The sequence below is a fragment of the Lepisosteus oculatus genome, chromosome 4 (genome assembly GCF_040954835.1).
Source record: "Lepisosteus oculatus isolate fLepOcu1 chromosome 4, fLepOcu1.hap2, whole genome shotgun sequence".
Lineage (NCBI taxonomy): Eukaryota > Metazoa > Chordata > Actinopteri > Semionotiformes > Lepisosteidae > Lepisosteus > Lepisosteus oculatus.
This window is the reverse complement of record NC_090699.1, coordinates 14,901,566-14,920,906: the sequence shown is the minus strand read 5'-3', so window position 1 is coordinate 14,920,906 and position 19,341 is coordinate 14,901,566. Positions and strand designations below refer to the sequence as shown.

At 43.5% G+C, this 19,341-nt stretch overlaps 2 protein-coding genes, 1 long non-coding RNA gene and 1 other non-coding gene across 4 annotated transcripts in view; 2 read left to right on the top strand and 2 right to left on the bottom strand.

The window, feature by feature from the left end:
• Positions 1-377: 377 nt before the first annotated feature.
• On the top strand, positions 378-13,733 carry LOC138238153 (uncharacterized). Its single transcript, XR_011189291.1, has 3 exons — positions 378-484; positions 12,987-13,085; positions 13,187-13,733. It is a non-coding gene; the product is annotated as an uncharacterized lncRNA (long non-coding RNA).
• trnam-cau (transfer RNA methionine (anticodon CAU)) lies at positions 3,827-3,899 on the top strand. Its single transcript has one exon. It is a non-coding gene; the product is annotated as a tRNA-Met (tRNA).
• Positions 7,042-15,715, bottom strand: LOC102684124 (uncharacterized). The gene is made up of 12 exons (XM_069188119.1): positions 15,562-15,715; positions 14,848-14,969; positions 14,415-14,476; positions 13,876-13,976; positions 13,499-13,553; positions 12,908-13,065; positions 12,107-12,228; positions 11,581-11,642; positions 10,911-11,011; positions 9,890-10,074; positions 9,248-9,347; positions 7,042-8,717 (listed from the first exon to the last, which is right to left on the bottom strand). The coding sequence occupies exons 1-11, from the start codon at positions 15,638-15,640 to the stop codon at positions 9,252-9,254; spliced, it is 1,143 nt and encodes a 380-aa protein (XP_069044220.1). The 5' UTR covers positions 15,641-15,715; the 3' UTR covers positions 7,042-8,717; positions 9,248-9,251.
• Positions 15,716-16,053: 338 nt separating this feature from the next.
• LOC107077268 (mucin-3A-like) overlaps positions 16,054-19,341 on the bottom strand; it is a gene marked incomplete at its 5' end in the record, with an annotated part of 29,461 nt that continues 26,173 nt past the window's right edge. Inside the window, 10 exons of the mRNA XM_069188283.1 lie at positions 16,054-16,063; positions 16,168-16,228; positions 16,703-16,842; positions 17,090-17,154; positions 17,544-17,665; positions 17,780-17,934; positions 18,070-18,130; positions 18,356-18,495; positions 18,743-18,807; positions 19,197-19,318. Coding sequence (XP_069044384.1) covers positions 16,054-16,063; positions 16,168-16,228; positions 16,703-16,842; positions 17,090-17,154; positions 17,544-17,665; positions 17,780-17,934; positions 18,070-18,130; positions 18,356-18,495; positions 18,743-18,807; positions 19,197-19,318 — 941 coding nt within the window. The remainder of the gene's footprint in view (positions 16,064-16,167; positions 16,229-16,702; positions 16,843-17,089; positions 17,155-17,543; positions 17,666-17,779; positions 17,935-18,069; positions 18,131-18,355; positions 18,496-18,742; positions 18,808-19,196; positions 19,319-19,341) is intronic.

Here is a 19,341-nt window from a genome sequence, read left to right as displayed (position 1 = left end):
AAAGCCTGCCTTCTGAGTCTTCAAGTAACATACGATCTTTTTACACATTCATAACATTAATATTCAAGTACCAATACACTGGAGATGTAATTTTACTTCCATAAGACTCTCCACAGAATTGAAAGAACAAATTATTTCCATGCCTACAGAGTAATATACAGTAGCAATACCCCCAACAATAACTAAAAATAGTGGTATTTTTATATTACTCTTATTCCTAACACATTAAATAGACACAAATAACGGGCTCTTTTTTTGATCAATATCGTAATAAGCCAAATCACGAATATGTACTGTACGCGGAAGCTTCCTATATCGTAAAATCATCCTGGAGAGTTTTGTGGAGGGGACGGATTTCGAGGGGACACTGAATTGGAGACGACAGCGGAGGTCAGCAATGTAATAGCGACTGTTCGCTGAACATAACGCGCTCTGCAGTCGAAGTTGTGTCTTTTTTCTTCGGTGGCGTTTTCCCTAACCAGAGGTATTTTCATTAGGAGTTCGTTACATTTCATAGCCAGTTAAATCCTTTAAAGGATAACATAACGTCTCCGTAACCGGAAGTCCGAAAAATACACGCGCTCTTTATTTATTGCTATGTAACAACGTACATCGACCACGGTCTTATGTGCTGTAAAATGCCATTAATTAACATTGACTATGATCATTTCAGGCCAGCACGATGGTGCAGTATTCGGCAACGCTGCCTCACAGTGCTAGGGTCCTGGGTTCAATTCCTGTGGTACTATCTGTGTGCAGTTTGATTTTTTTCCCCCGTGTTCACGTGGGTTTCCTCCTGGTGCTCCGGAGTCCAAAGACATGCTATCAGGTTAAATGGCAATTAACCCTGTTGAGAGTGTGTGTGTCCTGTGATGGACTGGTGTCCTGTCCAGGGTGTGTGAGAGTCTGTGTCTGTGTGTGTCCTGTGATGGACTGGCGTCCTGTCCAGGGTGTGTGAGAGTGTGCGTCTGTGTGTGTCCTGTGATGGACTGGCGTCCTGTCCAGGGTGTGTGAGAGTGTGCGTCTGTGTGTGTCCTGTGATGGACTGGCGTCCTGTCCAGGGTGTGTGAGAGTGTGTGTCTGTGTGTGTCCTGTGATGGACTGGCGTCCTGTCCAGGGTGTGTGAGAGTGTGTGTCTGTGTGTGTCCTGTGATGGACTGGTGTCCTGTCCAGGGTGTGTGAGAGTGTGTGTCTGTGTGTGTCCTGTGATGGACTGGTGTCCTGTCCAGGGTGTGTGAGAGTGTGTCTGTGTGTGTCCTGTGATGGACTGGTGTCCTGTCCAGGGTGTGTGAGAGTGTGTGTCTGTGTGTGTCCTGTGATGGACTGGTGTCCTGTCCAGGGTGTGTGAGAGTGTGTCTGTGTGTGTCCTGTGATGGACTGGCGTCCTGTCCAGGGTGTACCCTGCCATGTGACCATTGCATACTGGGAAAGGCTCTGGCTCCCCCACAACTGAATTGGATAAAGTGGTTAGAAAATGTATTGGGCTGTATTGTATAATGGTAGATAATTATACTGTAAGATACTATGTATTACTGAGGATGTTGCACATCTTCAGTTCCACCCTCACAGTTTGTAGCACATCTGGTGCGGTAAAGATTTGGTGTCATTTCTGCAGAAGCTCTAGAAAGTCGAGGGAGAAATTACATGCAGATAAGTCCTGAAGTGATGCCTATCGGTCAAAACAAAACTGAGAATGAAGTTTCAGGATTCTGTTAGAACACTGCACAGCTTTTCCAGTAGGATTTAATAGGAACTAACAATCTCACAACCTGCTTTATTGTAGTCTTTTCAGGGCTGAAATAAACATGTGGTTCACTTTTTGTCGGGCAGAACAGTACGTTAGCTCTACTACACAGTGTGCACGACATAGGTCTGCCCAGCAGGGGGCAGCATGAGCACATCTTTGATCCAAACCTCTGTGAGCTTTTAAGTTCAAGTTCACATTTATTTGTCATTCCAGCCATATACAAGTCTACAGCGGAACGAAATATCGCTGCTCCTGGTCCACAGTGCAAATACAGACAGGACACTGACATAGTAAATACATAATACAATATACACAATTTTAATGACTAAATTTGACAGAATTTACTCCACACTTAATACTCCACACTTAGTACAGAAGACAAACTCTTTCACAGGCCTTCTTATAATGCATTTCAATTCAATTCAATTTATTTTTTATATAGCGCCTTTCACAACAGGGTTGCCCCAAGGCACTTAACAAAGCTGTGTAACAATACATGACATTGCAGTACAGAAAGAGAAAAAGCCAGAAGACAATGGAGGAGAGGAACCAAAAACTCCTCAATAAGGAGAAAGCAAACCTCTAGGGGTCCAAGGTCAACTGGCTGCCCAACCCCTCTGGGCATGCTAGCATTATACAATTCTAAAAAAGTACTAAATGTGGAGTATTAAGTCTTCCATCATGTCTTGTGTATGTCAGTACTCCATGCAGATCTCTGTAGACCAGTAAATTCCTCCTAAATGATAGCTATATCCACGATGTCCCTTTTGGATCCATGGCAGTGATGCAGCATCCAACTCAGGTGGTGCCCAGCCCGGGCGCCATCCTGACATGTGGGGAGGAGGATAGGATAGTTTGATCAGAACAGATGTATCTGCCTGGTGGGCCAACACACATACACACAATGGCCTGTACAGCAGCACCAGCAGCCATAGTTGCAATGGGGTATGATGTAAGGTGTGAGTAGGCTAGGCTGAAGTCATAGGTTTTCGTTCTGGATGTACAGTAAATCCTGAGATTGACTCGGCATCCCGTACGCAGGCTGGCGGACTGTTCCATAAACTAGGGGCCCTGCAGCTAAAGGCTTTACCGCCAGCTGTTTTTTTATGAATATGTGGAATAAGAAGAAGATGTGTTCTGTGATCTAAGTGGGCGACTTGGATAATCAGCTCCATTAAATAGACAGGTGCCTGACCTCTGAGAGCCTTATAAGTAAGTAAAATAATTTTGAAGATGCATTTGGAAAATACCACTTTGCTTAGACGTGAACTTAGACATATACAGTACCTTTCTGCTGATGAAACAGTGTTTCTAAAGCAGTAAATAGGTGGCAAACTGAGACTCCCAATCTAGCATTTTTTTGTAATTATACAGTACAGTGTAGTGTTATAGTATAGAGTAGTATAGTGTGTATTGTACAGTGTCAATTTTTTTATATATCATATTTTGTTGTATAGTACATCTAATTATTTGTAAGAGTTCTGCATTGCTTTATGATGGAATAAAAGAGAATAGTATCCAGCAAGAAGTCAAATTTTGTATTAATTATAAGTATTTTGATTTTACATGGTAGAGCTGGGGGCTCTGGGTTCAATCCCAGACCTGGGGAGATGTCTGAGAGAGAGAGTAGAGGAGTTTATTGCCATATCTTCACACATACATTGGAATTCTTAATCACGCTGATCTCCTGAGACATACACAGTGCAACAGACAACACCACACATGTAGTCAACAGGAACAATAAATATGTTGGGGAAAAATAAATATGTGAGACAAAAAAAACATGGCAGACCATGCACAAAGTGTGTAGTGCATAGTGCAGATGTGTATTAAGGCACTGCAGTGAGCTGTTGAGGACGCGGACTGCAGTGGGATAGAAGCTGTTCTGGAGTCCAGTGGATCTTGTTTCAACAGCGCGGTACCGCTTGCCAGAGCGCAGGGGGGGGGGCAGTTTGTTCCGGATGGCTGGGATCCTGAATGACGGATTGGGATTTATTGTGACAGCGGATGGTGTGGATCTCACCGATTTGATGGGAAACCACATCGTGTGAGTTCAGACTGCAGCTCAGCCATCGTCCAGCCTCGTTAGCGCAGTAGGTAGCGCGTCAGTCTCATAATCTGAAGGTCGGGAGTTCGATCCTCACACGGGGCTGGAGCTTTTGGGTTTTAGACAGGTGCGCCCTGAGATTTTGACTCATTCGTGTTCTTCTCTTCAACGCCGGATATGAGACCGCTTGCCTTTGTGGCCAGAATGGTTGGGATCATTAATGATGGATTGGGCTTGCTTGCAACAGCAGATGGTGTGCCCCTGATGTGAGTGTGTGTTTGTCCTGTGATGGACTGATGTCCTGTCCAGGGTGGACCCTGCCTTGTGCCCAGAGCTTGCTGGGATAGACTCCAGCTCCTCCACAACCCTGTGCCGGATACAGCGGTTACTGAAACTGAATGAGAGGGAAGTGAAACCGAACTGTATTTATGGAGGAAACCAAGGTTTCAGGGAGTGAGAGGAGACTCTGTGGAAGAGCCACCTGTTTGTGCAAAACCCAACCAACAGAATGTTGCCTCATTCTGAATCACAGAACATGGCGCTGTGCATACATGGAAATATTGTCTATTTTTTGTCGGAGGATTTACAAGTTACTGTGTACAGTTTACTTCTATTGTGGTTTGAAAGGCACTCATCAATGCTGATTCTTTCCAATGCAGTTCCTCTATAATGTGAGCAATCGTTCTCATTATTTTAAAAGTGTAATACACAGCCTCCTATGCAGCGGTTTGTGTTAACATGGCACCCTCCCCATACCGCTGATCAGCTCTTTGTAGGCCCTGGTTTATGCCTGGATTTAGTGAGTGTCATAGCCTATTAACACCAGTAGCTCCTTTGCAAAAGAAAGCTGCTCTCACTAGAAATGGAATTGACTGGTTCTGACTTAAATATGAAGAATAATCGCAAGCTGGTTGGCACGATGGCACAGTTGTGAGCATAGCTGTCTCACAGCTGGGGGGCCCTGGGTTCAAATCCTGATGTCTGTGTGGAGTTTGCACGTTCCTGTGTTTATGTGGGTTTCCTGTAGGTACTCCAGCTGCTGTCCGAGGAAGGAAGGAAGGTTTATTGTCGGGTTAATTCTCTGTTTTCTAAGAAAACTGGCCCTGGTGTGTGTTTTGTGTTTGTTTGTGTGTCTGTGTCTGTCTGCCCTGCGATGGACTGGCGTCCAGGGTGCACCCTGCCTTGCGCCTGTTGCTTGTCGGCTTGTCTTGGCTCTTGATTCTCCACAACCCTGTGTTGGATGAAGCCGTTAGAAAACCGCAGGCTGGATTGCTCCAAAGTGCTTAGATGTGGTAACGGTACTTCCTCTGCTGCCAAGTCGTGGCAGCGTTTAAACAAAATGATAAAAATCTGGTCATGTCACTCAGATTCACTGCAACGGCCGTGAGAATTTCTCAGGGACGGTTCGCCTGCGAGCAGAGGCTCCTGTTTCACTCCTTGACTTGTTGAACTACCTGTAAGGACAAAGAGCGAGAACACACAAGAACCCACAAAGACGCACCATCCCAGAAATACCGAATGTGTCCTGACATGATTCCTCGCCCACTTGCCTCCAACTGTCGCAGCAACACGCCCTGACTCTCCCACACTGCCTGTCCTGCTTATCCCGCCTGTACACAAGAGTCATAGAGCTGCTGCGGTCCTTCCCTGTCCAGGAGACGTTTCATTGTGCCAATTCCTAATCCTTAGAGGAGAGCAAGAAGGAGCGATCACCCGTGATGGCGGCCTCCTGTCCCTTTATTCAGGAGAGACAGCCGTGGAAATGTGCCGGCGGGGCAGAACGGCTCCTCAGAGCTTCTTTCTTGGGTCTCATGCTGTCGGCTCACCCCCGGCCCCACAGGATCTCGCTCCTTTCACGTGTGACTCTTCTCACTTATTTATATAGCCACCAGCAGCTCACACTGGCAGCCCACTGGGGCTCGGCAGGTGTGAGCCTGGTCAGTACCTGGAGGGGAGACTCCTGGGAGAGCTGAGGTTGCTGCTGGAAGAGGTGTTAGTGGGGCCAGCAGGGGGCGCTCACCCTGTGATCTGTGGGGGTCCTAATGCCCCAGTATAGTGACGGGGACACTATACGGTAAAAAAGGCACTGTCCTTGTATGAGACGTAAAACCAAGGTCCTGACACTCTGTGGTCCTGGTCAAATTGCCCCCTGGCCTTTACCAGTCATGGCCTCCTAATAACCCCCCTCTCTGAACTGGCTTCTTCACTCTGCTCTCCTCCCCACTGAGAGCTGGTGTGTGTGAGCAGACTGGAGCATCATCCAGGTGGGGCTGCACACTGGTGTTGGTGGAGGAGAGAGCTATGGAAGTGTAATATTATTATTATTATTTGACTGATCCCAGGGCGTTTTCAAGTGCCTGCTCACCTGCACACCTCAAAACGCCTTGAATGAAAGAAACGACCTTAAGTAAGCAGTCTGTTCTAGTTAGCAAAAGCATTTTAATAAAAGATCCCAAGAAGTGCAAGAAGTGTGTAATATTACAGAGTTCAAACTGCTGTGCTCTTTGTGTAGCGCTCAGCTTTGTTTATTTTGTTAAAGCTCTAGTGAGCACAGCGTTTCCTGCACAAATTACCAGTCTTTTTCAGCAGTGTAGTGCTCAGTTTGAGCTACTCTGATCTTTTTTCTTGACTCATCTTCAGTTTTAAAAATCTAAATTCTGAGCTGGGGAGGCAAATCTTGTAGCACTGGGGACCTGGGTACAGTTCCAGACCTGGGGTTAATTGGGTTCTGGGCACATGCCATATTCTTCTGTAAATGACAGAAAAAAAAAACAGTTTTCAGATATTTGAATGCATGGCTTGTTCTATAATAAGGATACCATTAATCAAAAAAGAGTTCATCGATCAACTCATTAACTCATTGCCCAATCAAGAAGGGGATATGCTGAGGGAGACGCCGTGCAGTGGAATTAACTGGACCTCTCTGAGCCACATGGGTTTCTAAAGGATCTGAATCCTACCTTCACTGCCATTAATTAACCAGGTGCCTGAGCTGAGAGGCACCAAAAGCTACTGCAGTGGCACATTGTGCTGCTTGGGGGGTAAAACTGGTCTGTTACAGTTTTGTATCAGATTCCTGGGTTCCCCTTGCAGGACTAAATCTATTAAAAGATCTATCCGACCAAACCCCTGCTTTGTGCTCGTCAGGCGACACTGGGGATGATTTCTGAAGAGAGAATAGCATTGCTGTTGGGAAAGGTGATTTTCGACTTCTAAAGTGGAAAAAAATGACACAAGTGCGATGGTATTGCATAAGATATGTGTTTATTGAAACTAGAATGCTATATAATGAAATATGTTTATATGTTCTGATAGAAATATGAACAGAAACAGACTTAGGCACAGGCTCTCTCTCTCTCTCTGAGATGCACAGGGTGATTATCTCTTTCCTACAGCAGTATCTCGTGTGCTCCACCCTTGGCATCACAATAACTCCTTCGCAATACAGATCACAATGTGGGACTGAGAGACTCCGGGCAGGTGCTGTAGGACGTTTTCTTCACTGCGTTTACTCAATTCCTGATCTAATCGCATGTTCAATTGTACCAATGTGTTGTTTTTTTCTCCAAATGGTATTGTAAAAGCAGTTCTAGGTCCCCCAGTCCCTATTAAATATCAGGCAGTACAGGAAAGAGGAGCTGGCCTTTGCAGCGAACTCATCTCTGTCTCACAGCTCACGTTAATTAGTCTGTTTCAGTCCTGCATAGGAAATGAAAAAATCACAGCAGTGGCAATTTTAAATGGAAGCAAATAAATAATTGATAAATACGTAAATGGATCATTGATAGGCTGGTTAAATTAAGACAGCTGAATAAATAGTATAAAAATAAATCTGATTTAAGATTCCATAATACCCCTTCCCACCAAATAATATCGCTCTTCCACACTATGTGCTCTGTGTCAAACAGAGAAGCATATTCGTGAGCGGAAGAAGCTTTATAAAAAGCATAATACTGCTAGAAATAATTCAACCCGCATCGTGATCAATAATAAGAGTTACAGTAATAGAATAAGAAGAACTAGCCTGCACTGTCCAGCTGTGCAGAAATGAGTGAATTAAACAGTGAATTAAGAATTGCACTTCATCCTAAATTTCCCTGCTCTGCTCTTTCTTTAAAAAACTGTCCTGGTCGTTTGCACAGTGATTTTGACTATACTACTCGAAACCCAGAACGGGAGGCCATAAAGTGTGCTGCATTGTACATGGGATTGCAGTTTCTGTGTATGATAAAAGGATGTAAGTGATCCCGGCAATGCAAATGCAGTCATTTCCAATTTCTGTTCAGACGCGCTGGGCGGAAGGTGCTCAGGCTAGGCATGAGAGTTAAGAAGCTGGTTCTATATACATACAAAGGATGTGAAGGAATTTGGAGTTTCTATCCAAGTGACTGGAAACCTTCGATCTGCCCGGATCAGCAGATCTCCAGATCGGGTGTTATGATCGGTAAATTGTGTGAGTTTTACAGCAGGATGGGAAAAAGGTCAGCAAAAATATTGCAACATATGACGTAGTGGGCACAAAGATCCGAGCGTCTGTGAGCCAGTGTCCATATGTGCGTGACACATTTGAAGGGAAGGCCTCAGGCATTGTCTTATTGCCCATCGGATCCACTAACACCTCTTAGTTTTATCCACCCCAGCAGGGCAGAGGCCATGAGTTTGAGGGTCCAGTCCTGGGCCTGATGGGCTGGAGGTGGACATGGCGACGCTGAGGATTATATGAGGAGCTGATGAGGCTGCTGGGGTTGGTTTTCTTTGACAGATCGGCTCTTGCTCGGGTTTCAGGGAGGCGTGCAGTTGTGGTGATGCATCGAGGGGCGTCTCTAGTAGAAGTGAAGACGTTGAGACAGTGGGGGTGTTTTCTTCAAGGTGAAGGGGAAGTGGCTGTAGAGGTGCCAGGTGCATGGTGGGAAAACTGCAGATCTGTGGAGAAGATTGGAGAAGCAGGTTTTACTTCTGTGATTCACCTTTCAGGGACACAACTCTAAATCTTACACACTGCAGCCCGAAAAGGGAAAAGAAATAACTTTCTGGGAAACAGAGGTTGATTCCACACTGACAAGTAAAAAAGGAAATAACAGAACTGGTTGTTGAGGAAACCTTGTGGGGGGTTTGACTTTCAATCAGCTGTTCCGAGTGGTATTGAACTCTTGTTCTGTGGCAGCTCGCACAACGACGCGGCTCCCCACACAATCCCAGTGAGCAGCATCACAGGGTTTTCTTTGGCCATTCTAGCTGGGTGCTGTGATTGCAGGGTCCATAAGCGGGTGATTGCAATAACTGCACAGGCAGCACTCCCCACCACACATGGACAGGATGTCTCAGTTGTATGCACAGGCTTACAAAATGTGCCTGGACTCCCAACACAACATGGAATAAAATAGGACTTCTCTTGCCAGTTTTAGCCTATATCTGTCCTCCAAACCAAAAATTAAACAGTAAAACAGTCTCACCTTCTCAGAAAAGGCCATTTCTAGTTGCATATTGCACGTGGTATGATCTTCTTCTGTGCCATCTCCTCCTGAAGGCAGCACAGCAACCACACAGCAGACACTGGAATACAGAAACAAGCACTCAACACTGACAAAGCACACACTGGAATACAGAAACAAGCACTGAACACTGACACAGCACACACTGGAATAGAGACAAGCCCTGAACACTGACACAGCACACACTGGAACAGAGACAAGCACTGAACACTGACACAGCACACACTGGAATAGAGACAAGCCCTGAACACTGACACAGCACACACTGGAACAGAGACAAGCACTGAACACTGACACAGCACATACTGGAAGAGAGAGAGAAGCACTGCTCACTGACACAGCACACACTGGAATAGAGACAAGCCCTGAACACTGACACAGCACACACTGGAACAGAGACAAGCACTGAACACCGACACAGCACACACTGGAACAGAGACAAGCACTGAACACCGACACAGCACACACTGGAACAGAGACAAGCACTGAACACCGACACAGCACACACTGGAACAGAGACAAGCACTGAACACTGACACAGCACACACTGAAATACAGAGGATGCCAGCAAGACTCTTTGCAGTCGTAACCTAGTGTACTTACACACAGAAGGATCCAGAGGGGTACCAGGAGAATTGCAATCCCACAGGGGATGATTATAGCCAGGGCCCAAGCAGGGAAACCTTTGCCAATAATTTTGGTTATTGGCGATGTGGTTAACAGTGTAGTGGGACGAGGAGTCGTCGTCGTCGTTGTTGTTGTAGTTGTTGTTGTAGTTGTTGTATTGACTTCATTTGCGTGGGCACAAAAAAAAAACATTTCATTCATTGAATAATTGTTTTCTTCATTTTGTAAATGATTTTTAGAGCACTCTAATTCTGTACACATGTGTTCTGATCCCTGTTCCCTCCATCCCAACTTTACTCCATCTCAATTTCATTTCAACTCTCCCTCAGCTAGGAGAGTTTCACCAAATAAAAGTCTGTTCCCCTCCCCACTGATAGCTGATGTGTGGTGAGAGTACTGGTGCGCTAAGGCTCCCATCGCATCATCCAGGTGGGGCTGCACACTGGTGGTGTAGGAGGGGATCCCCCTTATCTGTGAAGTGTTTTGAGTGGAGTGTCCAGAAAAGCAATTATTGCTTTAATTAATTAATAATAAGCAGTTATTATTATTATTAAATACTCTCTACAAATCTCACCCTCTGTCTCATTCATTAGGAGCTAACTGAACTACTGAAGTAGAATTTGACCAAACTACGGAATTCAGTAGCTATGCAAATCAAAGTGGGTTCACATAAATTAGTAGAGAGTGGGTGAAACCTCATTTTTCAACATTTTAGAAATATAACTTTTCGGTAAAATATGTAATATAATAATAGAATAACATTTAATAAAATAATAGAGAGTCTTAAATGTGATTGAGCCTGACCCCGACTAATTAAGACCATACTTGTAGCTTTTAACATGGGATGATATGTAGAAAGTAACTTGTTCTATCTCTATTACTATATAAATATATATTTATATAAATATAAATAACAGTTGGCTTATTATCCATTCGTGAAATGTTCTAGCCCCTAAAAGTCCGTGCGACCAAATCAAGAAATCATAACTGGACATACTGCTGACGTTGAGAACTGCAGTCAGGAAGTCACTGGGTACTTGAATATCGCCGTCTTCGAACCTGTACACCACACTGGCATGGATGACATTGCTCACGTTGCTGTGGGGACAGAAGGACAGGAGCAGAGGTCTGTCACTGTTACAGCCTGGGACCGCGATCAGTTCATTCTTTTGGATTGAATCTGCTTTGGTGCGGCACTGTAGTACAGTGGGGAGCATCGCTGCCTCGCAGTACTGGGTTGGGTTCCTGGGGCTGCCGTCTGTGTGGAGTTTGTATGTTCTCCCTGCATTTCCGTGGGTTTCTTCCCACAGTCCAAAGACATGCTGATAGGTTAACTGGCTTCTGGGAATATTGGTCCTGTTGTGAGTGTGAGTGTGCGTGTGTGTTTGCGTCTGAGGGCCCAGTGATGAACTGGTGTCCTGTCCAGGGTGTGCCCGTTGCTTGTCAAGGCCAAACAGTTAGAAAATGATGAATGGATAAATCAGCTATTGTCTAACAGCACATCTCCTTGGAACTGCGCACACAGAAGGAGCAACTGAAGAATGTTTCTGTGTAAAGAGTTGACGCTGGGGAATCTCCAGGCAGCTGTGTGCAAGACTAGCATTTCATAGGGGCATGAAATGAAATAGCCGATAGAGAAGGCGTGGAAGAGACACAAAAATACTCACTTGAAAGTAACTGGAGGGAATGTGAACAGGCTGGAGTTTGGTGTTCCTAGGATCTTGCTCAGCTGCAAACAAAACAGGTTAGAAAATGGAATTAAGCCATGATCACATGGGGTCTGAATTAAATTTTGGATTAGCACAGAGGAGGTATATATCAGTTGATTAAACCTCATACATTCTATTAGATGGATTGTGTCATAGAAAAAAATATTTAGTCATTCACTGAATTTAATTTCAGACAGGTGTGAATAACAGGGGGAAGTATGTATTTGTTTATTACACCTTGTCACTTACTGCTTTATTATTATTACTTTATTATTATATTACGTATTGCTACTGTTTCAGAAATAAATGAAAATTGCTGAATATTGTGTGTACAGTATATAATGTATAACTTACAATATTAAAATAAATGGCTTTATATTATAATGTAATCATAACCCAACCAGCATTAAAAATATCAAAAGTCTATTTTGAGCTGAAAATCATGTGCTTTCCTGAAGTGCTTGTGTCTGTGTAAGAGACTCACCAAGTTATTGACAGAATTGTCAATTTCGGTGTATGTTTCATTTGTGAATTGAAAGCTTTCTGTAACTGGTATATTTGTCATATTGAAGCTCAGAATGATGGCGAAAGCATAATCACTGATTCCTGAAAGGGAGAAAAGAGGGAACAAGAATTTAACTCAAAGCCACACAAAGAACGTTCATTGAAAGTTGTAAAGGAGACTCATCACACACAGTAGTCATGAACTGTCAGGGAACAGGTATTAAAGATGCGTATTGCAGGAGACATGTTTTCTCACACAGAGAAGATGCATCTAAACGGGTAGAGGTTTTGTCTTGTGCACTTGATGTTAGAAAACACAATGTTGTATGTAAACAGATATAATACAGTATCCTCAGGGAAGAGAGAAGGTCTTGTTACCAGGAGACTCTCAATTCGAGCCCCTGACTCTGCTACTATCCTCCCGTTTTGCTAAAGGAGGCAAGAAACATCTACAGAAAGGGTTTGTTACCGAGAAACCTTCACCTCATGCTGAGACGTTGCTGACTGGTACTGTCTCACTGTGTTAACGAACATGCTTGTTTTCAGTCCTTTCAAAGGGACGTAAAATCAGTGTCCAATTGTTAGTGTTGCTAGTGTTAGTGTTAGTTAGTTGCTGAAACTCTTTGTGTTGAGTCCTTCAGATAGACATTTAAGTCTAGTTGCCAATAGTAAGTGATTATTTGCAGCAGTTATGATGTTGTAGGTCAGCTCTCTGGTGTCTGTACATCACGTTGCATAGAAGCATCTATCTGGTGTCCACTCATGACATGAATAAACTTACTCTCGTAAGAGACGTTGCTGACTGCCACTTGGTAGGCTCTCTGTGCCTTGAAACGCTGCAAAAATAATTCGTTTGCTAGTTTCAGGATCGCGTCCTCTGCAGGAGCTGGCTTGGTGGTGTTGAACTCCAGTCTGATGAACAGAAGAGCCCTCCCCATTCTGCAGATACAAAGAAACAGGTGAGCAAACCAGAGTAATGAGCTCTCTGATACAGGATGCAGAGCCTGTGTAGACAGGTTTCACGTGTTGCGTAATCTTTCCAGGGATCCTTCTTTTTCAGGACACGGAGCCAAAATCGTGCCTGGCTTGTCCCTGCTCTTATATGTGGTGCCCTGTCAGCCTCTCTGTCTGCACAAGGTTGTGTCACTTCATCGCTCATCAGCTGAGCTGCCTTCCTTCGTGCCGGCCGCTCAGTTTAATGAGTTTTCACATCACACAATAAAAAAAATCTTCCCCCCCACACCAATATAAAGCCACAGGAACTGTACACTTCAATATGTCGCACTTGCTTGGGTGCAACTGCATAATCGCTGGACGATCAAGAAAGTCTGACCAATGAGAGGTGAGATTAAGAATGACATCACAGACTTGCCTTGTAAGGGGAGGGGCAGTGGGGGTCACCGAAGTGGGAGCTGGGGATGTCGGATCTGAATGGGCGCACAGGGAAGAAAGAAGAAAGTTAAAGAAACAGACATTTTCCAGCATGTCCGATCTCCTAGCGCGTGCCTTTATGACATCGGTAACCAGAATTTGTAATAAAGGTTGCATGTAATTAAAAGTGCCATTTCTGGTAGAAAAGACATCTTTCGGAGCCTGCCGTGTTTTTAATGAGGTCCACAAATGCGAGCGGAATTAAAATGTAGCAAATCATTATTCCTCAAAGCAGAAAAGGATCTCCCAGTCCTGTAAACTTCACTGTGACAGCGTCTGGCTGCCTTCTGACAAAGAAGCAGTAAGAGATGGACATACTGTAGGTGTTCAGAATTCCATTCAGGAAGTCACTGGGGACTTGGATGTCGCCGTCTTTGAACCTGTACACCACACTTGCATGGATGACATTGCTCACGTTGCTGTGGGAACAGAAGAACAAAGGGAGATGTCTGTCACCGTTAACAGTCTGTGACCACAATGAAAGTCTTTGTGCATTGAATCTGCCATTTTTTACTGCACTAAGTCCTTAGAACTGTGCACACAGAGGGAGCAATGGAAATATGTTTGTGCGTACAGTGTTGACACTGGGGAACCTCCTGACAGATGTCTGCAAGACTGGACCTTCATATTGGCATGAAATTAAAGACAGAGCTCAGACAGAAGCCAAGGACTGGTGTCCTGTGCTGGGTGCATCCTGCCTCAACCTTATTTCGAGAAAGATAAACGGACGAATCTGCTATTTTCTGACAGTGCATATCCTTAGAACTGCGCACACAGAGGGGGCCCCTGAAGCTTCATATCAGCCTGAAATGAAATAGCCGATACAGAAGGCATGGAAGAGACACAAAAATACCCACGTGAAAGTAGTAGGAGGGAATTTGAACAGGTTGGAGTTTGGTATTCCTAGGATCCGGCTCAGCTGCAAACAAAACAGGTTAGAAAATAGAATTAAATCATGATCACATCGGGGCTGAATTTAATTTTCGATTAGCATGAAAACAGAGGAGATATATATCAGTTGATTAAACCTCATTCATTCATCTCAGACTGATTGTGTCATAGAAAAAATATTTAATCATTCAAAGTTTCTATATAATTGTAAAATAAGTGACAATATATGCAAAAATGACCTATTCGGTGGGTAAATAGCATTTAAAAATGGAAGCATTATACTTTTCTTTACTATGTAATGTACAGTAATTGTAACTCAGTACACTTTAATATACCCTACTTTGAGATGTAAATGTTCGACTCTCATGAAATGTTTATGTTCATTTATAAAAGACTCACCAAGTCATTGACAGCATTGTCAATTTCGGTGTATGTTTCATTTGTGAATTGAAAGCTTTCTGTAACTGGTATATTTGTCATATTGAAGCTCAAAATGATGGCGAAAGCAAAATCACTGATTCCTGAAAGGGAGAAAAGAGGGAACAAGAATTTAACTCAAAGCCACACAAAGAACGTTCATTGTACGTTGTAAAGGAAATTCATCACAGAGAGTAGTCATGAACTGTCAGGGAACAGGTTTTAAAGACGCGTATTACAGGAGACGTTTTCTCACAAACACAGAGCAGATGCATCTAAACGGGTAGAGGAGATTTGCACTTGATGTTAGAAAACACAATGTTTTATGTAAACGGATAGAATACAGTATCCACAGGGAAGAGAGAAGGTCTTGTTACGAGGAGACTCTCAATTCGAGCCCCTGACTGTGCTACTATCCCACTGTTTTGCTAAAGGAGGCAAGAAACATCTACAGAAAGCGTTTGTTACCGAGAAACCTCATGCTGAGACGTTGCTGACTGGTACTGTCTTACTGTGTTAACATACATGCTTGTGTTCAGTCCTTTCAAAGGGACGTACTGTAAAACCAGTGTCCAATTGTTAGTGCCAGAAGAGAAAAGTAGCTGTTTGATGGTGTAGGTCAACCCTGTTGCCTTTATACATCACATTGCATAAAAACATCTACCTAAAGCCTGATAGTTACATGAAAGAACTTACTTTCATAGGACACATTGTTGACTGACGCTTGGTAGGCTTTGGCTGCAGTAAAACGGCTCAAAAATAACTTGTTTGCCATTTCCAGAATGGTATTCTCTGCAGGAGCAGCTTTGGTGGTGTTGAACTCTAATCTGATGAACAGAAGAGCCTTCCCCTTTCTGTGAAGACAAAGATCAAAGCCAAGAAGCGTATGAAAACTGCTATCTTTCTTAGATTATGCATTCTTACTTTAAAATGGATGTTTCTCTGATACCGATCAATACAAATGATGATTTCAAGAATCTTTGCACATTCGGCCATTTTCACTAAAATATTTCCATACAAGACGAGGAAATTTTCGACGAAGAGTCATCAAGTCAACTGCAATGTCTTCTCAGTCATGAGCATTTAATTTAGTCTAGTCCCATTTTGAGTCACTCAAACAAAAATGCAAAGCCATATAGTCTTTGCCAACATCACTGGGGATTATTTTTGTGAGCTCTCACTGGGACATCAAGCCATTCTGTCGAGGAAATGAACACTGGCTGTAGCTCTGAGGACTCCTAGACTGTAAAGTAGCCTGAATGGCTCATAAAAAGCATAAGATAAGAAAACACTTCCTCTTGCCTTATAAGTGGAGCTGCAGTTGGCGCCATTGTAGTGGGAGCTGCCGTTGCAGCTGGCCGACCTGGATTTGAACAGAGAAGAGTAATGACATCATTCAGATATTGGGCATCTTTCAGATTCATTGCAAATAAGGCAACAAGCCAAAACCTTCCGTTGTTGTAATTCACAAGCACAATAACAGAGACGCCTGAACAGCATGTTCTGAAGAGGAGTTAGTGCCAGCATCTGAGCAATCGCACAGTCAGGTATTTTTCTTATTTGCTGATATCATCAAATATACAGTAAAAAAGAAGATACCAGATGTTTGAGAAGAAAAATAATAAAACTGGGTGGATGTATGTAATCACAATTACATTAAAGTGCATCAATGTTCATCATATTCAGTAGAAATCACAAATGTTTTAGTAGGATCGTAAATGTTATTTCACTAATAGTGAGATAATCCACAATATCTGTGTATTCCTGGAGAAGAAAATTGTGGAATATCAATACTGCTGCAGTGATTTACTGTAGAAGTCATGGTGCTGGATCTTACCATTGATGCTCAGTGAGGCTGTGATGCCCTTGGCAGGTCCTGTAATGTTCAGGATCTCCTTCAGTAAAGCACTGGGGTTCTTGATGTCATTGATAAGGAAGTTAAACAGCACTTCAGCCTGGATCTGGTTGCTCTCATTGCTATGGAAATGAACAAATAAGCAATATATGAACTGAGTGATCCAATGGACCCTTTTAAGTCGTCATATCTCACTCTCTTTGCTGAACATCGTGGATCAAATGGAATAATATCCCTATCACGGTCAGTCTGTACAATTTATATTGTAACCCTTACATTCATGTTCTCTGGTGTAGTCAGCAGATTATTATCAAGGTATACAAAATTCAGCAGCACAGAATTGCTTTCTGACTGCACTAAAGTCCTTACCTGAATTTAGCAGGAGGGAATTTGGTTTGACTTGCACCCAGGTGTTTGGAAAGGATGTCCTGGAACTAAAATTGAAACAGAAAACATCATCAAGATTTCAAATGCATCACAATATCAGCTGAATGTATGCAAAATTAAATTAAGAACTTGCTAATTACATCTGCTACTTCAATAGCTTTTCAGCTCTTAACTGCCCACATCTCTGTACAATATGGAGGTGAAAATGCAGAAGAGATGAATCTCTTCTCAGACAGAACCTGATCTCTTTTACTCTCTTCTGTTTTGCTTCCTATCGTTTCAAGACGTATCTGAAGACAACATGTTTGGAAGAAGTGTATAGCTGCTCAGTTCTCTGACACAAAGTCAAAGTGAGTGTTTGTCCAGTACAGATATCAAGGCAGAGCTCCCTGGTAGTGGTGTCCAGCTGTTGTGTTCTCTTTAGTAAGGGTCTCACCAGGTCGTTGATGATGTTCTGGATCTTGCTGTATGTTTCATTGGTCAGGTCGGCCCCTTTTGGGATGGTGAGATTGCTGATGAGGAAGTCAACAGTGACGGCAAAGGAGTTTCCTGTTGTGTCTGTAAACACACACAACCGATCGTCAGCACACCAGGAAAGAGGAACCAACTGCATACAGGAGCTGTCAGAAACTGAGACTACAGAAGACATTTCTTGCCTCCACAAGAACTTACTCTTATAATGGATTGTTGTGACGTTGACCGGATAGATTCCCAGGGATTTATAGGGAGCCAGGAAAGCAGTGAAGGCTCTGAGAATCTCAGCGTCATGGGGAACAGGGTTTATAGTGTTGAACTCCAGCGTGAGTACAGCAATGACTGAGCCCTCCCTGTGAAGAGAACACACATTCAGGTTGAGCACAGTGGACGTCCCAGCAGTGTGTGGTAAAGAGTGAGGCTGAAGAAGACAGAAAGCCATATTGCCGTTCTCACTGGAACTACAGGTATAAAACTGTGGGACTCACGCTGAAGCTGGAGCTGAGGTTGGAGCTGCAGTGGGGGGTGCCGTTGTCGTAGTTGGCCGACCTGCATTAGTTCAGAAACATGCATGTTAACACAAGATAACACATGTTTACATACATGTCCATCGTGGAGATGCACAAAATATGGATGTTTATACTGTTGAAAATGATCTTTCACTAAGTGAGTAGTCCATGGGGAAAACGAGAACATCGCTATCTTCCTTGAGATGAAAACTGTGGATGATCAATAATGCTGCAGTGATTTAGAAGTCATGGTGCTGGATCTTACCATTGATGCTCAGTGAGGCTGTGATGCCCTTGGCAGGTCCTGTAATGTTCAGGATCTCCTTCAGTAAAGCACTGGGGTTCTTGATGTCATTGATAAGGAAGTTAAACAGCACTTCAGCCTGGATCTGGTTGCTCTCATTGCTATGGAAATGAACAAATAAGCAATATATGAACTGAGTGATCCAATGGACCCTTTTAAGTCGTCATATCTCACTCTCTTTGCTGAACATCGTGGATCAAATGGAATAATATCCCTATCACGGTCAGTCTGTACAATTTATATTGTAACCCTTACATTCATGTTCTCTGGTGTAGTCAGCAGATTATTATCAAGGTATACAAAATTCAGCAGCACAGAATTGCTTTCTGACTGCACTAAAGTCCTTACCTGAATTTAGCAGGAGGGAATTTGGTTTGACTAGCACCCAGGTGTTTGGAAAGGATGTCCTGGAACTAAAATTGAAACAGAAAACATCATCAAGATTTCAAATGCATCACAAGATTAGCTGAATGTATGCAAAATTAAATTAAGAACTTGCTAATTACATCTGCTACTTCAATAGCTTTTCAGCTCTTATCTGCCCACATCTCTGTACAATATGGACGTGAAAATGCAGAAGAGATGAATCTCTTCTCAGACAGAACCTGATATCTTTTACTCTCTCCTGTTTTGCTTCCTATCGTTTCAAGACGTATCTGAAGACAACATGTTTGGAAGAAGTGTATAGCTGCTCAGTTCTCTGACGCAAAGTCAAAGTGAGTGTTTGTCCAGTACAGATATCAAGGCAGAGCTCCCCGGTAGTGGCGTCCAGCTGTTGTGTTCTCTTTTGTAAGGGTCTCACCAGGTCGTTGATGATGTTCTGGATCTTGCTGTATGTTTCATTGGTCAGGTCGGCCCCTTTCGGGATGGTGAGATTGCTGATGAGGAAGTCAACAGTGACGGCAAAGGAGTTTCCTGTTGTGTCTGTAAACACACACAACCGATCG

What these genes read in the sequence shown, in the direction of transcription:
- LOC102684124 (XM_069188119.1), bottom strand. Translation starts at nt 15,640, where the DNA reads ATGGCAAACAAGTTATTTTTGAGCCGTTTTACTGCAGCCAAAGCCTAC. An exon ending in ACTGCCCCTCCCCTTACAAG is followed by an intron (nt 13,066 to 13,498) that starts GCAAGTCTGTGA and finishes TTGTATCTGCAG; the next exon opens with AATGGGGAGGGCTCTTCTGT. An exon ending in ACAATTCTGTCAATAACTTG is followed by an intron (nt 11,643 to 12,106) that starts GTGAGTCTCTTA and finishes TTTTGTTTGCAG; the next exon opens with CTGAGCAAGATCCTAGGAAC.